Source organism: Populus nigra, chromosome 10 (genome assembly GCF_951802175.1).
Source record: "Populus nigra chromosome 10, ddPopNigr1.1, whole genome shotgun sequence".
Taxonomy (NCBI): Eukaryota; Viridiplantae; Streptophyta; class Magnoliopsida; order Malpighiales; family Salicaceae; genus Populus; species Populus nigra.
Window position 1 is genome coordinate 7,916,685 of NC_084861.1, and position 17,597 is coordinate 7,934,281.

General features: G+C 34.7%; 2 protein-coding genes and 1 non-coding gene across 4 annotated transcripts; 1 reads left to right on the plus strand and 2 right to left on the minus strand.

The window, feature by feature from the left end:
- Window positions 1-4,031: 4,031 nt before the first annotated feature.
- LOC133704857 (10 kDa chaperonin, mitochondrial-like) lies at window positions 4,032-4,979 on the minus strand. Its single transcript, XM_062129873.1, has 3 exons — window positions 4,700-4,979; window positions 4,451-4,590; window positions 4,032-4,334 (listed from the first exon to the last, which is right to left on the minus strand). The coding sequence occupies exons 1-3, from the start codon at window positions 4,802-4,804 to the stop codon at window positions 4,286-4,288; spliced, it is 294 nt and encodes a 97-aa protein (XP_061985857.1). The 5' UTR covers window positions 4,805-4,979; the 3' UTR covers window positions 4,032-4,285.
- Window positions 4,980-5,542: 563 nt separating this feature from the next.
- Window positions 5,543-5,624, minus strand: TRNAS-AGA (transfer RNA serine (anticodon AGA)). Its single transcript has one exon. It is a non-coding gene; the product is annotated as a tRNA-Ser (tRNA).
- A 5,536-nt stretch (window positions 5,625-11,160) lies between these two features.
- LOC133704704 (probable sulfate transporter 3.3) lies at window positions 11,161-16,563 on the plus strand. Of its 2 annotated transcripts, XM_062129628.1 has the most exons (13): window positions 11,161-11,644; window positions 11,748-11,796; window positions 11,899-12,106; window positions 12,193-12,364; window positions 12,848-12,913; window positions 13,725-13,838; window positions 13,919-14,035; window positions 14,706-14,832; window positions 14,941-15,227; window positions 15,411-15,601; window positions 15,722-15,807; window positions 16,107-16,183; window positions 16,280-16,563. In XM_062129628.1, the coding sequence occupies exons 1-13, from the start codon at window positions 11,339-11,341 to the stop codon at window positions 16,436-16,438; spliced, it is 1,959 nt and encodes a 652-aa protein (XP_061985612.1). In that variant the 5' UTR covers window positions 11,161-11,338; the 3' UTR covers window positions 16,439-16,563. The 2 variants fall into 2 exon arrangements, with proteins under 2 accessions (XP_061985612.1, XP_061985613.1); XM_062129629.1 differs by lacking the exon at window positions 13,725-13,838 and having other exon boundaries at window positions 11,162-11,644.
- Window positions 16,564-17,597: the final 1,034 nt, after the last annotated feature.

Sequence of the window (17,597 nt, forward strand, 5' to 3'; positions counted from 1 at the left end):
CCCCCGACCCCCTTATTATGATCAGTCAAGGCAATGCTGATTGTCTTTAAGACACCAGCCCCGACGCTAACAATCGTTGTTATAGAATTAAGATCACTAAACACTAGAACGTGAATAAGGTGTATCATCAAATTTAATAATTAATATAAACTATTTCAAGTAAATATAATAATTAATAATATAATTAAAATATTTAAAATGAAACGATAATAGAAAGAATTTACAAACTTGTTTTTAATGCAGCTTCACAAGCCTAAATCAATATCTCAAGTGCCAAATCATATTTGAGTATTGTCGTGGAACCTAAGAAATTTATAATTTAAATATGCAGATGTGTAAACTCCTATTGAAATGTGAAACTGAAAGTAGTATGATCTCAACGAGTGATAGAAACCAATATAAAAAATAATAGATAAATAATGATATATAATGAAGGAAATGACCTCCATAAAATGAATTTTAGTCTAGAATTCATAAGGATAGAGAAATTAGTAACGCGTTTTAATGGATAAAATAATGAGAAAAATAATAAAATTTTTCTAAAGAATAAGTGAGGTAACAAAGAATAAATTATAATAAATGATAGTGCAATAAAAAGAGCAAGACTAAAGATGCAAGCACTGATTAAAAATCAGTGATGTTGCTTTGAAACGGTAATGAACTTGATAAATAAATAAAGATGAAAATTTTTAAATGAATATATTCCAAAATAATAAAATGCCCTTAAAGGTTTAGAAGGATAATTGATATGATTTTATGCGAAGATTGAACAAGAAAATCTGAATTGTTGACGAAAAGTCATGAACTAACTAATTTTACATTAGAAAGCATAGCTTTAAATCCAATCATCGGATTGGGATGCAATTTTGCATAAAGTCTATTAATATGTTTTCCTACCTTAGTTAAAGATCTCATCTCAATCGAAGCTCGGTAAAGACTAGAGATTTAAATAGAAATAAACCAGATAGTTTACGTGAAAAATAAAACAAAATTATAAAAGCATAAATAAGGGATAAAATTATAATTAAGGTAAAACATGTCTTTAAAACAGCAAAAGAAACCACCAGTACACAAAAAAAAGGAGAGACAATAGAGAAAATTCAGCTAGAAAGAGAAGTGCAGAATTTAGAGGAGACAATAATACTTCGATGGCCATATCTCTGGCATCCACCGTTGGATCGTGATGCATTTTGGATATTTTGTTCTTCTCACACTCCTCTGCTAACTGATCGGAGGGATTGGAAAGAAAGCAACCCGTTTGTCAGAAATCATCATCGGCAATTCCCTAGAAGATAAAAGGAAATACACCTACAGAGCAGTTTTGGTTACCGGCCGATTTACTCTCTTCCATCGTTGGATTATGTCTATTTTTTGATATATGGTGCGCCTAGATGTTGCCTTCATTCTAAACGGTGGAGTTCGGAAACCCACTCTCCGGCAATGTGTTGTTCATATTGAACAGTAGCTCGTCAATTTTCATGTTAGCTCGATTTTATTCAGATCTAGAGTGATTTAACCGTTGGATCATTCTGAATTTGTGATATATTGTGCATAATTATGAGATCTATATGCTTACTGTTGCGTTCTAAAATAACATCTAAAGTGGACGTCCTATTGCCTTTTGACTTTATAGTTAGTTTTGGCCAAATTTAAAAAACTAGCAATAGATTCGAAAGGCAATAGTTCATCCACCTTAGCTTTTGTTTTAGAACCCAACAATCAGAATATACATCTTAGAATCATGCACAATATATCACAAGATCAGAATGATCCAACGGTTCGATCTTCCTAGTTCTAAATACAAACGAACTAACCTAAAAATGAACAGGCTATTGTTCAACATGTACGACACCCCGCTGGAGCGTGTGTTTCCGATCTTCACCGTCCAGAATAGAGGCAACATATAGGCGCACCATATATGAAAAAATAGACATAATCCAACGGTGTAAGAGAGAGAAATTGATCGGCAACCAAAACTGCCTTGCAAGTGTACTTTCTTTTGTTTTTCAGGAAATTGCCAATGATGATTTCTATCAAACGAATTGCTTTCCAATCCCTCCAGTAGAAGATTGTGAGAAGAACAACATATCCAAAAATCAGCATGATCTAACAGTGGATGTCAGAGATATGGCTACCGGAGCATTATTAGCTCCTCTAAATTTTACACTTCTCTTTCTAACTGAATTTTCTCTATTGTCTCTCCTCTTTTTTTTTGGACTGGTGGCCTCTTTGCTGTTTTAAAGGCATAAATCTCTTTTACAATATACAGTTTTCATCTATTATCAATATACATCTATTATTAATATACATCTAATGTCCTATCTCATTTTGGAAATCTCGACACAACTCAACGATTTTCAAACTCCATTTCTTTATAAATCAATTCTCACTTGATACTAAGATATTCCTCTCTTGATATCATTAGTTTATCTCATTCTTTTGAAATAACTGATCAATAGTTTTACTCTTATTTTTTTTAAAAGATAATTGTCGATACTAACGAATCTCATCAGTATCATTAATCTCTCAATGTTGAGTTAGACTAATCAATTACATTCACATGCCGATATTCTTCCCCATAATAGCTTATCAAATCTTATTCATATCTGGTTCACCATCAAAGTTGCTGATGTCAAGAATCATCGACATCACTAATCTTCTTACTTGGAGTAACTAATCACACCCAAAATAGTTGTCGATACCAATGTAACTCATTGATATCATTAACTATTCTCAACCCGGAATAGTTAATCAACTTATCTTTTTCACTTAACCAGTGGTAATCATGCTGATACTAGTAATCTTTACTAACATTATTGGTTACCTAATTGTTCGAGATCGACTAATCAATGTAAGAAATATCGGCACTGATGAAATCCCATGTTATTGAATTAGATATGTTATATTGATGACAATTAATTAGGTTGAGATCTAGAATGATTGGATTGGAATGTGAAGTAGAATTGAAAGTGTAATATGATTTTATCGATAATTTAGAACCTTTTAATATAGAAAAGACTCTGTCAAAATTTTAGTGATGAATCTCTCTCTCTCTCTCTCTCTCTATATATATATATATATATATATATATATATATATATATATATATATATATATCTTCAAGATTATTCATTCAAGATTTTTTCTCATCCGATTATCTTAAGATTTCTATCTTGATGAAATTTTATTACTAGTACTGAGAATTTTTACCCAACTCTCGAAAATCTAGAAGAATATTTTGTTTTTCACAACTCTCTTAGTACAGGGTACAATACAATTTAAATTATAATATCTCTACAACTCACAAAATTGTGTTTAAGTGCTGTGAAAATAAAAATAAATACTTCTATGCTAGAATATAAATTTACAATATCATAAATTAAAGTATGATTAATAATTAATGATTTTATAATTATTTTGCTTATAATAATAACTCGTATGTAATACATTTTCAAATCTTCTTGTAACTTTACAATTAATTACAATTAAAACCAAGCTGTATGTATATATATATATATATATATATATATATATATAAACCAATCATTATAATTCCACTAGCAACTTAAACGTTCAATAAGGTCAAATTGATCCAATCAATCCATCAACTAGTTTCAATAAAATTCTTAAATTCTAAAGTGTTCATCAACCGACTCATACAAAAATCAAGATTTATCAATTTATCCTAGGTGAATTCAAACTGCTTATTTTAAATTTTATTATCAATTCTAATATGTAAATTCATTTTAATTGTGCTTTAAGTGAAATATTTTACCATTAAAATAAATACTTAATCTAAATATTCAATTTTTTATATGGTTTTCATATAAAAATTATTTAAAATTTATTCTCAACCAAATATGAGTTTATTTTCTATACACATGCAACATGCAACATGCAACATGCAACATGCAACATGCAACGGAGTTAAAAGATCAACAAGCCCACCAAACTCTACATAAAAAATCCCAGTCACACTCCATGGCCAAGCTAACCATTTCCACAAGAAATACACTATAGCACACCAGAAATTCCAATACTTGAATCAGTTATGTACTTATTCCCATTCGGTTCTGTTTCGAAGTAATTAAAGCCAAAAGTAGTGCAAAGAACAGAGATGAACAATTGCCATTCTCATATTCCAAAGCATTTTACCATCAGTTCAATTAAAAACCCCAATTTGTTAACAGTTGCATCCATAGAAACCAGGCAGTGCCTTAACCCCAAAGCCTCAATCATAACCCCAGGAAAACAAAAAATACATTAAATGGACAACAATTAATCTCTACTCATGAAGAGTGCCCAAGATATCTTCGTCCCTATACAAAACATACCTGCAAGAGAAAAAAAATCACCAACACGGATCAACAACAACAAAAATAAATTAGTAACCAAACCAAAAAAAATACCATAAAACAAAACTTTAAATCATTATGAATAAGGCACATACTCTTTTTCACCAAGCTTGACTTGGGTGCCCCCATATTCAGGCAAAAGCACAGTGTCACCTTCCTTCACAGCTGGAGGGATAGTGTTCCCTTCAGAGTTCCTCAACCCAGGACCCACAGATATCACTTTCCCTGAGTTAAGCTGTTTTCATTCAAAACTCATCACACCCACTTAGTTTAACTCTAATCTTAATTTAACAAAGAAACACATTCAGACAGAGATATAGGAGAACCAAAATTAAATGAATTACCTTAGTGGATGCCTCAGGGAGAAGAATACCAGCAGTGGTTTTGGAGGGAGGGATAATTTTCTCCACCAGGACGCGGTTAAGAGTGGGAATCAAGCGCCTTGCCATTCTTTTCTTTTGCTAAGAAACTCTGGCAAAATGAAAGAGTGAAGTTGCAGCTGCAGATCTCTCCTTTTAAAACAAGAGGTTGGATTGCCGTTGGGGAGGAAGGAATTGGGGATCAAGTTTCTCTAGAGAGAAACAGAAGGTTCTAGATTTAGGTCCTAGGGTTTTGTTAGGGTTTTGCATTTACTTGAAGGGCTCCATGTCATTATGGGTATCCAGTTTCAAGTATGGGTTAGGAGCGGGGATGAAAATGGGCTGGATTCTGGCCCGTTAAACAAACCCCAAATCCGACCCACTTAAAAATGTTGTGCCCTGTACTCGGCCCAGCATACATGCGTTAAAGAATCACCCCCCAAAATCCATACCGGCGATGTACATCGAAAATAGATTTTCACTGATTTTCATTTTTTACTCTTTACTTTTCGAAAAATTATTCTGATCCTTCTGTTTTTAATATTTTTTTAACAAGTAAGGTTCTTATATCTTTCTTTATTTTAATTGAATAAAATGCCTGTTTGACTCCTTTTCAATTGATATGGGCGGCTCTGATCCATTAATGGAATGGTGAATATAAGTTCCACGTTGAGAAAAGTAAATACATGGAGATCGATTTTAAAAGAAATTAAAAATACTGGGATGATTTCCACTATTAACCCGCTCTTAATTCCCGAGGAAATAGTGAAATACGATGCTCAGATTCAGGGCAAAAGAGAGAGTAGAAAATAACGAGACAAAAAAAAACGTGAGCGGCAGGATTCGAACCTGCGCGGGCAGAGCCCACATGATTTCTAGTCATGCCCGATAACCACTCCGGCACGCCCACCCAATGGTCTACTGATGGCAGTAGGAAGTATTAATTATTAAAAAATGTGGTGTAAAATATTTAATAAGATTCCATTTTTTTTTTTTTTGCAAAGTAGAATAATAGAGACAACTTTGGGGAAATAACGGTAGGAAAATAGCACGGGGTTGCAAGTCATATATGATATCTCAACTTTTTAAAATTTTTTTTTTAATTAATTCAAACTTCATTCCTATACAAGAATAAGTGTTATTTTTTCTTATACAAACTTGACAAGTAAAAAGAACACGTGCTATATTCTTGTATAAGAATGAAGTTTGATTTATTTAAATTTAAATTTTAAGAGTAAGAATGGAGTTTGATTTATTTAAATTTAAATTTTAAGAGTAAGAATGGAGTTTGATTTATTTTTAAAACTTAAAATTTAAAATAACTTTTAGATTTAGCTACAAGAATACAATCGTTATTCCTCGCACGAAGAATACAATCTGGAATTCCTAACTGTTAAGAATCCATTTTTCAGTTTTAGTTTGGTCTTCCTTTTTCCTTACTGCATGTATCTTTCGAATTTTTTTTTTTTAATTTCTTTCATCATTGTTTTATTCATCCCCTCAATTTCTTGGCACCAATCCATGTTTCACGAGACTCTCGCTTATTAATTAAGTGTGTTTTTGGCATAATTTTATTTTTTTATGTTTTTAAAAGCATTTTTTATTTAAAAAATATTAAAATGATGTTTTATAGTGTTTTTTGATAGTTTTTTATATGCTAATATAAAAAATAAAAAAAACTAAAAAAATTATTTTATATATTTTCAAGTAAATTTAATAATTTATAATGTAGTTTTTATAATATGATTAAATCATCATTAACATTGTAACAAAACGAGTTGAAAATAGCTGGATTAGAACACAAACTAGGTCATTTTCTTGAAATGATACTTGTCAGCTTATGAAATTTATATGATACAACATATTCTTGAAATGATACAACATATACTAAGATCATGCTGCACACTACCTTAAAAACAACATTAGCCTAGTCATTTTTATTACAATTTTATAAGCTGAGAAGTTCTCATGCAAGTATACTTAATTTCAAGTAAACCAACATAATTATCAAATTAATATCGAATTTTTCTGTGACATGGAATTGCATTCCAATTTGAGCAAGATGCTTTTTTTACAAGTAGGCGATTACAAATACAGGTAGTCGTCATTACCGTTAGTCATCATGACATCCAATTAAACTGCTAGCCATTGGCAGTTTAAACTGCTACTGACAATAATAACCTTAACTGATAATTTTAGAAATTACAGCACATCATCACACATCGTTTTTTAAATCATTTAGATAGCCTTTAAACCAACTATAGTTTCATAATTGTTGCCTAATAAAAATAACAATTTTTTTCTCGACCTTCCTAAAAAATAATGTGCGCGCGCGGATAACCTCAGTCGCTATCGGACCTTCTTGCTGTTGATGTTGGGCTATGGAGACGTGTAGAACTCTTTTCCCAATGATATCCTGTGGAGGAATTCGTGGAACAGGAATCCATGTATGAAAATAAAGGCAGCAAAGCACAGTCTTTTATACAATGCTATGGTCCTGTCCCTATATATAAAGTAGTAGTTTTCTTTAATTCGATATTGAAAACCTCTAGAAACAGCAAAGACATGTCATATGCTTTCGGAGGGCAAAGTGATGGATGATCGAATATGAAAGAAGAAAGGGAAAACAAAACAATGTCAACTATATTTGAAAAAGTAGAACTGGGTGCGAAAGATCTTTTGTGCTAGATAACAAATGACTGGTGGTGGTCGAGAAGAAATTAAGGCATGTCTTTCATGCCTTCGTATGAGCTCCAATAAATTGGTGCAATGATGCATGGTCTGGAAATTTTCTTTAGGTATGTGTGTTAATGATAGAACTGCAGCAGCGATCGATAATGGTGGTGATCTATTCTGTTGAATCTTTTAAGTGGCTGTCCATTTCACACAGGCTTCACTGAATATTCATTTCTTTATAGGTCCCTCTCCCAACAATCGAGTGGTTGGAAATTTCTTTGTTTTGTTTTCGGTTAATGGGAGACTTGATGAATTTTCACTATTAGAACACGTTGCAAGAGGAAAGAAAGAAGGGATTGTTCAGATAGTGGCGATTGAATTCTGATCAAAGGTTACAGAACCAGAGAACAAAAGAACTTGTAGCCCATGTTGTTAACACATGCCATTTCTTTCAGCACTCGAATTCAGATTATGCCACATATCATTGCGATACAGTGGGGTTTGAATGGTTTTGCACCAGCCGAACGAACAGTCTCTCTCTCTCTCTCTGTTTTTTTTTTTTTGGAGCTCGGTTCAAGGATGATCGGGCAATAACTAAGCTTGTTGCTAATTGTGAAATTATTAAGTCTTTAATTAGGACCTTAGACTGCACATTGGCAGCTTGAATCTTTCACTTTCTTCACTTCCCCTGTCTCTGTAAAAAACCAATTTCTTATTTTTAGTTACAAATGAGAAATCTCACCTATAATGTTTCGGGAAGAGCCAGACATGATTGCCTGTTAAGTCACGAATCTACTGTCAAATTAAAATTTATTCTAAAGCTATTTGGGCATTTAGCAATTATGCGATTTGATGATTTTTATACCAGCCTTGTAAATTATTGATAATTGCGTGACCCTGAACCATCTATATAAACATCATAATCATACAAATCCACGATCATTGTACACTATCTAAAATGTAAGTGCACTGACCATGATCCAATTTTAGGTAGATTATTGATGAACACCGTAATAAAAAAAAACTAGAAAAACATAAAAGTAATATAATTATATTCATAGTAGCGAAGAGTTTTATTTTCACTAAAACAATGTTACATAATATATATTTATAATAAACTTTAAATCATTCAAAGAAAACCTAATCATCCAAAAAATACTATAATCATTCAAAGATAAATGGCCCGTCGCCTGAGCTGAGTTCACGCTTCATTCAGAGAGATGCAAGAACAAAGAAGATAAGCACCTCAAACAAAGCGCGTGATTAGTTATTCGTTTACTTGCACCTTAACTTTGTGTCTCGCGTTGTCATTCCTTTCTACAACAAATGATTACTTCCTTTTCTGCTGCAATCTCTTCTTCCATTCTATCCTTTTATTTCTTTAAAACCCTATAATTCTCGAGTTCGAACAAGAAAGTAAGTGCGGGAGAACCTCGAAGTATGGGAAAATAAAAGAGTAGATTTGATGAGGATTTGGATATCCAAAGCCGAGCTTATCTCTTGTCACAGTTATGGTTCAAAAGTGGCCATTCTATGAACTCTGCAAATAATGGTGCTAGTTATAATTATACTTTGGCAGTTAGTGCGGGACTTCCCTTGCATGGCTGGTTCGGAAAGGTCAAACCACTTTTTGGTGGGTCCAAATTGCCACTTGTGATATTTTCACATACTAGCTAATAATAATCAATATACCAGTATAGAAAAAGCTTAAGCATTAAACATAAACAAGTGGACTAACTATGCTCATTGGATTCTCAAGTGAAACCTGAACCCCACTGATATCAGCCTATTAACCTATGAATAGTATTTCTTGCCTGATTGTGCTATGGAGGTGTGTTTTTGTAATTCAACGTGTTTTTAAAAGTATTTTTTAATTTGTTTTTTCTTGGAAAAATATTAAAATTTTATTTTTTAAATTATTTTAATGTATTAATGCCAAAAATTAAAAAAAACATATATAAAGAAATAAGATTAATGCATTTTCAATTAAAAAAGATTATAAAAAAACCCTTAAATCACATTACCAAATAACAATTCAGTGTGATTACCTTTGACCAGCATTTGTTCAGCTGATGCTGCACTGCACACCTCTCCTGTGACAAAACAAATATGGCATGAGCTGTGAAAAAAAAAGCGGGACAAATATAGTACGCTGATCCATTGAGTAATTAACTGTATGAAGATTCCCTACTCCGTGACATAAATAGCCACTTCCGCGTTGGATTTTTGCCTGCTGGTATCATTTGCATGTTGATTTTTTATTTATTTATTTCTATAATCTTTTCAACTTGGCCTTGGAATGATGGGATTTCTTTCATACCGTAGAGCACCTGTTCTTGTACAGTGTTGTGTGTTTGGCATTCCAGTTGCCTTTGCCGTTGCCGTGGCCGTGTAAACAAATGCAGGAGCGGTGGCTAACAAGCCATCCCAACAACAAGAGGGCCTTAAAGATTTTGCAGCTAAATTCCATTAGGACCACGAACAGCAGCAAAAAGTGTTCAGAGTAAATTTATCGTGTAAATCAAAACTTAATATGACTAAAAAATTTTCATAAATGCAAGAGTTTAAGCATGGACTGTCTATTCAAGATTCGACGAGGTTTTTAGTTTCAATTCTCAGAACTTGTGCAAAAACAGGGAGGGGAGGGGGATAAAGAAAACTAGAAACGGGTCATTTTTTGGTGTAATGTACAGCAACATCTGTGGCAACTGGCAACTGGCAACTCGGGTCTAAGTGGTACAGAATGCACACTGACTCTCATTTTGGATACCCATCTCTGTACTGTATTAAAGACTTGTAACCATCCTCATAAAATCCATAACCATCTTATAGAGAAGCGCGCCGTCTCTGAAACGAAAATAAAACTGATGACCGGGGGAGGCAGCATATTCCTCGGAATATTCCAACTTCGGAAACCCACATTTGCCATCACCTTGCCAGACAAGGACGGTTAATTTAAATAAGTAAACTGATATAAATTCAAGACACAAATCTGGTAGGCTGGGATTTAAGTTTTGATCGCAAATTAAAGGAAGAAAAGATGGTAGAATCTAACTTTAAAGTTACTATTTCAAAGCTATTGATTGATCAAACTTGTTGAACTCAAGCACATTGAATATAAATGAAACGAGATTATAAACCTAGAACATTACTCCAATACGGGGTTGGTTAATTATTGGCATGCTTAGGATAAAGTTTTAGTAGCATTAGCCTCTTTCATGACGGTAATCTAAACTTCATCATGGTATAATAATGGTAAAATTCCTTCAGAAATGTGTGTATATGATAGCTATACATGTGCCAATAGCTTGACTGCCTTCCATTCTTACAACCAGAATGTTAATGAACGGTACCAGAACTTATTTAGCACCCTGTGATCAGGTGTCATCTCTTCATTTCCTTTTATAATTGGAAATACAGTTTCCCAATAATTAAAGAAATGAGCTTTTCGTGCACACCTATTTCATCCAGGTTTCTAAGGGAAGTAGCATGATGATAAAAGGTTTGAAATCTGCACAGCAGGTCTCGAGTTCAAGTCAGGGCGTACACCTCTTGTAAGAGTCTGGAACAACCGGGATTTTACTCGTTCAACTAGATTAACAAAATGCGTTTTTCAGGGAATGAGGTTTTCTCGAATCCAAAAAAAAAAATATTTCATCCAGCCTTTCGTTATGACCCTTCAGGATTAGAAATTCGGAACATATGCGGACCGTTCATAGGGATTCTAACAATTTGAATGAGTCGTCAATCAGAGAATGCTTGTTTGATAAGGCTCTCGTCAAGAGTCGACCTCTCTCTCCTCTCCATAGCTTTTCTTGCTGTCTTGGAGACAGGTACTTTGTTTGGTAGCGGTCTAGAGAAATTTGATTGATAGGGTGCACACTCTTATAAAAGTAGAGGCATTGCTCAAACAAACCACATCAAGAAAACAAAAACCCTCTCCATGCCATGGAGCCTAACGCCAGCAATAACATGCAACCCGATAATTGCCTGGAAATAACACCTATGGAGGTGCACAAGGTTGTCCCACCACCCCATAGGAGCACCATACAGAAGCTCAAGAGTAGACTTAAAGAGACCTTCTTCCCTGATGACCCTCTGCTGCAATTCAAAAGACAGCCATTGGGCAAGAAATGGATACTTGCAGCTCAGTATGTCTTTCCCATTCTTCAATGGGGTCCTAATTACAGCTTCAAGCTTTTCAAGTCTGATATTGTTTCCGGCCTTACCATTGCCAGCTTAGCCATTCCACAGGTCAGCAACCAAATATTTTTTTTCTCCTAAATCTTGAACAAGATTGTAATTATAAAACATCTTTATCCATTAAGTTGATCCTTCTGTATAATCATCTTTTTAGGGCATCAGTTATGCTAAGCTTGCAAGTCTACCTCCCATAGTGGGTCTCTGTGAGTAAAATATAGTTCTGATTACTTTGTTTTTTTCTTCTTACTATTTATATACAATACTGCTTGATTGAATTTTCTTTTTCTTGAAACAAAAAAATGCAGATTCTAGCTTTGTTCCTCCTCTTGTGTATGCTGTTCTGGGAAGCTCCAGGGACCTTGCTGTAGGACCAGTTTCTATTGCTTCTCTTATACTGGGATCAATGCTTAGGCAAGAAGTATCTCCTATCAATGACCCTCTCTTGTTTCTTCAACTAGCCTTTTCTTCGACCTTCTTTGCTGGCCTCTTCCAGGCTTCGTTAGGATTGTTAAGGTAAGTTTTCTTGCCTTCTTTCCTATTTTCCCCCCCTTAATTTTCGACTGAAAGTGCTGATTCTGTGTTGGCCTGAATGGTTGCAGGCTTGGCTTCATCATCGATTTTCTTTCCAAGGCAATTCTAATTGGATTCATGGCTGGAGCTGCTGTCATAGTCTCTCTCCAACAACTAAAAAGCCTCCTTGGAATCACTCATTTCACCAAAAAAATGGGACTCGTTCCTGTTTTGAGCTCTGCTTTCCACAATATCAATGAGGTAATTGGTTAGTTTACCCCTCACCAAAACACAAGCATATATAATTAATTAAAGAAGTCGAACCCCCTCCTAATTTATGCAAGGTGAGGTTCCCACTATTCTACCAATCGAAATTATACTTATAGCATAATCAATCCACCTAACAACAACCTTAGATGGGAGAGCTATTGTTCAAGCTGCTAAATTAGCCAAAGCTTTTCCCTATTTCAGCTCCCCATTCAATATTTATCACTACATAAAGCTAGACCATGCCAGACAGTACAATGGTTAAAGCGTAATAATCATCTGAAGGTTTCAGATTCAAACTCTAAAAAGTACGGGAAGGACCATCCCATCATGTAACCGAGGGCAATTTACGTTAACTAAAAAAAAACTACAAAAAGACGTCTAACTTGACAAAATCCCAGCTAATGATTTGATACTCCTAGTACCGTACTACAATTTGAGTGGATAATTCTCACCATATAGATGATGTTTGTGCAGTGGTCATGGCAAACGATACTGATGGGGTTTTGCTTCCTCGTGTTCCTTCTACTGGCTAGACACGTCGTATGTCATTCTTTCCACTCTCCTTGTCTTGAAGTAACATATTATTAAATGCATAGTATTTACTGTCAACAAGTACTTGAAACCGCCGTGAGAATCACTTTCTGTTTCTATTTTTCCAAAAATATCTATTGCAGAGACGGTTTTATTGTCTATATTCCCTGGTTTTGCCCCCCTCTTTTATCATTGATTGGAGTCGTTCTTTTCTGCTAGAATAGAAGCACCCTCGTATCTTCTCTTATGACCATAAGATCATACACCCTCTCTGGCCTCTTGTCACTGTATACCGGTCATATTAGTTCATTTCATTACAGGCAGCAGAGTGTCTTTCTTATACAGTGAGATATGGTGTCCAGATACTCTCTTTTTTTCCCTCCTTTTTTGTAGAAAAGCATTCAGATACTCTTTGCCGTCATAGCGGTGGCGTCATTCCATTAAAAATTAAAGTTCGTGACAATTTAAATATAAACTAGTGAAAGATATGAAACACGAGACCCTATTTTTTTTTTTTTTCTTTGATTGTTTAAATGGGCTTGGTTTAGGTCTGTTTCGGCACAACCTATGGACTAGATAATAGGCCGGAATCTATGGATGGGCCTAATGTTTTTCAGCACAAACCAGCTCCTTTGCAAATAATGATTTCTAAGATTTTGAAAACTCAAAACCATAGAATGGCTTATCTTAAATAAATATTCCAGTGCATGTTCTGATATGATAAAAAAAAGAGAGGAAGAAAACAGTAAATATTCCAGTACCTTCTCTTTGTTACAGTGATATATGTTTGAATTTTTACATGGTAACGTGTGCCTCACAGAGCATGAGAAAACCAAAGCTGTTTTGGGTTTCAGCTGGAGCCCCTCTTGTGTCTGTGATCCTATCTACTATCCTGGTTTTTGCATTCAAGGCACAGCATCATGGGATCAGTGTTGTAAGTTTTAGGTCCCACGCGAATAAATTACCCCTTCATGGAAGATGTTGCTTATCATTGGACCTTTCTGTTATTTTTAGATTGGTAAGTTGCAAGAAGGGCTAAATCCTCCTTCATGGAACATGTTGCATTTTCATGGAAGCAACCTTGGACTGGTTATTAAAACCGGCCTTGTTACTGGCATTATTTCCCTCACTGTAAGTTCTTGTTTTACCTGTCTTGCAATTATTTTTCATACATTCAGTAGCATTTATGCGGTTTAGAAGGAATCTGTATTTTTTGAACTTGAAAGAACGATCAGGGGAATGGGGATAGAGCTGGTCTGCATTGCAATTGTATTTCACATGTTCTGGAATAATAGCTAGACTATCTGGAAGCTACTGCCAGTTTAATGGGCTAACAATACATGGACCAATTTGTGTTTAAACCAAGCTTTCTAGGCAGGTTGGCTGATGACCTGAAGTTTCAAGTTCAGTAACTATTGGTGTATTACACAGTGCATGACTCTTGAAAGACAGCTTCTTTTCAAATCTTCTTTTTTTGTCATTGACCGAAACTTCTTTAATTTCTGTTTTGAGTAAACTTAATGAAACGTGTTGTTAATGCGAGGGAATCATTATCAGAATTCCTATGAGGATGACAGGTGTGTAACATATTTTCATTGACTGATCAAGTATTATTTGCTGTAATAAAAGTCGAGTTTTGCAACATTTGATGAATGAAAATATCGAGGTAGCAGGTTGCGAACTTTTAGTATCATAACCACAAATCTACAACATGACCTTCAAATAGTGTCTTGAATTTATGGTATCTGTTAGAAAGAAGAGTTAGCGTGCATTTACTCATGCTCAACTTTATTTCAAACAGGAAGGCATAGCAGTGGGAAGGACTTTTGCTGCTTTAAAAAACTACCAGGTTGACGGTAACAAGGAAATGATGGCAATTGGATTTATGAATGTAATTGGCTCCGCCACTTCCTGTTATGTTACAACAGGTCCTAACATTTACTCTATTAGGCTTTCTTTTCTGCCATGCTGTTAAGTGCCTGAAACATATATAAGACACGCATATATAGTATTCTTAACAAAACTTTGAATTTCAGGCGCTTTCTCTCGGTCCGCCGTCAATCACAACGCAGGAGCCAAAACAGCAGTTTCTAACGTTGTAATGTCAGTGACAGTTATGGTGACACTCCTCTTCCTAATGCCTCTATTCCAATACACACCAAATGTTGTGTTGGGTGCCATCATAGTAACAGCAGTAATTGGCCTCATAGACTTCCCAGCTGCCTGCCAGATATGGAAGATCGACAAATTTGATTTTGTAGTGATGCTGTGCGCATTCTTTGGTGTTATTTTTATCTCTGTACAGGACGGTCTTGCCATTGCGGTGAGTTTTCAGCTTTTAGATAATGTTACTGGAACTAAACCTGTATAGGCTTGAAAAGGTAAACAGGAAAGACTTGTTAATCAGGATTTAACTTTTAAGCCGTTTCTATGCATTAAGCGAAAGCCTTTGTTCCTTCCATGTTTATTCACGATACAAAACAACCATGATGCTGTTGATGAACAGGTAGCAATATCAATTTTCAAGATCCTTCTTCTAGTTACAAGGCCAAAGACTCTGATTTTGGGAAACATACCTGGGACGGATATATTCCGTAATCTTCATCATTACAAGGATGCTACGAGGATCCCTGGTTTCCTCATTTTAAGCATTGAAGCTCCAATCAACTTTGCTAATACAACCTACCTCAAAGAAAGGTTTGTTTGTGCATTCAGTAGCTCATAAAGCGTACCTGCACTTCCCATCACGACTCTAATAATTCTCCTTTTATTATTTTTTCTTTTTTTGAGGGTGACTTTTCTTTAAATATGTAATAGGATTCTGAGATGGATAAATGAATATGAAACCGAAGAAGACATAAAGAAACAGTCAAGCATTCATTTTCTGATCCTAGACCTGTCAGGTAAGTTCACTGCTACCATTTTGTAGAAATTAACAAGTTCTCTAGAAACAGAAAATCTTGGTTTCTTCCTTGTTCTTCTTTCCAACTATAAGCTTTATAGATAATTAAAAGTTACAACTTGCGCATTTGAGATGAGGGTAGCCGATTTTTTTAGAGCTTGTATTGGTGGAGTTGATATTAAACCATTTCCTGCTCTGGTTGACTACATTAACTCATTAAATCATAATTGCAATGAAGCATGGCAGATTATCCACCATGTAAAAAAATCATAATAGAAATACTCTCTGTACTTGTTTCAGCTGTCAGCGCCATCGACACAAGTGGAGTCTCACTCTTTAAGGATTTAAAGAAAGCAGTGGAGAATAAGGGAGTCCAGGCAAGCGCATGGCATCTAAATTGCCTTTTCTTTTCAATTGTCTTGCCTTTTAGTTGCTCCTGCGGATAATACTTTGTTTTATGATTGACATTGCAGCTTGTGTTGGTGAATCCTGTGGGGGAAGTGTTGGAAAAATTACTAAGGGCCGATGATGCCCGTGATATCATGGGGCCTGACACCCTTTATTTGACAGTTGGAGAAGCTGTGGCTGCACTCTCATCAACAATGAAGGGTCAATCATCGAGCAATGTGTGATAATGAGAGAATTGTAACTATTATTTTCTTATTCGACAAAGAAAAACATCAATTGTATCAGAAGTGCAAAGATAAGCATTTTGTGTTGAGCAGCTTTAATGTGATTGCATATGCTTGATATAGTATTTCTTAGGCATCTTATATGCTAATGTGTCTTACACTGCAGTGATGCTTCCAAAGTTCAAGCATCCATAGCCTGCAGGCATTATCTTGAGCTCAAGTTTTGAAAACATTTGACACTGCATTCATGCACCAGCTTGATCAAGCGAGAGTTTGCCAGAAACTAGGCAAACTAGCACATGTATCATAATGAGGCTGGAAAAAGGATTACAGCTCAGTACATGCTTTCAATTGAATTCTACGGAAGAATTGGTTCCAAAAAATTCATAAAAAAGGGTTCTACTAAAGGACAATTCCCATCCCCTCTACTATCAATCTTAAAAATGCTATCTTCTCAACGTTAATGTCTTCTTATTTTCCAACAGTGAGGATTGACTTTAAAGTCTTGCTCACTCCCAGATTTCTCCCTGTTCTTCTTTTTCTGACAGAACATGTCTTTCTTCTTTTTGTCAAAGCAGCATGCTAGTTGCTTATTTTATAGCATATATAGAGACCATACATACAATACGCCATTGTTTCTCCAAGGTACCCAGGCTATTATACAGGATTAATTCTTCGAGATCCTATCAGGCATTAAAACGTAGATTTCTTTTAACAAAGTTTGTTGTATCCACAGGTGCTCGACCATTTGCTTAGCAACCAACAACAGCTAAAATAATTTATTTTTAAAGAAAAAATTCCCATCATCTACACCTAATTGGTGCAGTGCATTGGAAAAACGAAAAGAAAAGAGAGACTAACTCCTGTTGTGTGTGTGTGTGTGTGTGTAAAAAGAGAGACCCGTGAAGGGATTAACTCCTATTGGCAGGATGATGGTAACATGAAGAAATAGATAGACACGTGAAGGGATTAACATCCTCCCAATAGGGAGTTAATCCCTTCACGCGTCTCTGTTGTTATATATATATATATATATATATATATAGTGTTTGTTATTAAAATAATAATTGTTTTTTAAAGTGTTTTTTTAATAAATATATTAAAATAATATTTTTTAAATAAATTTATTTTTTATATTAATACATCAAAATGATATAAA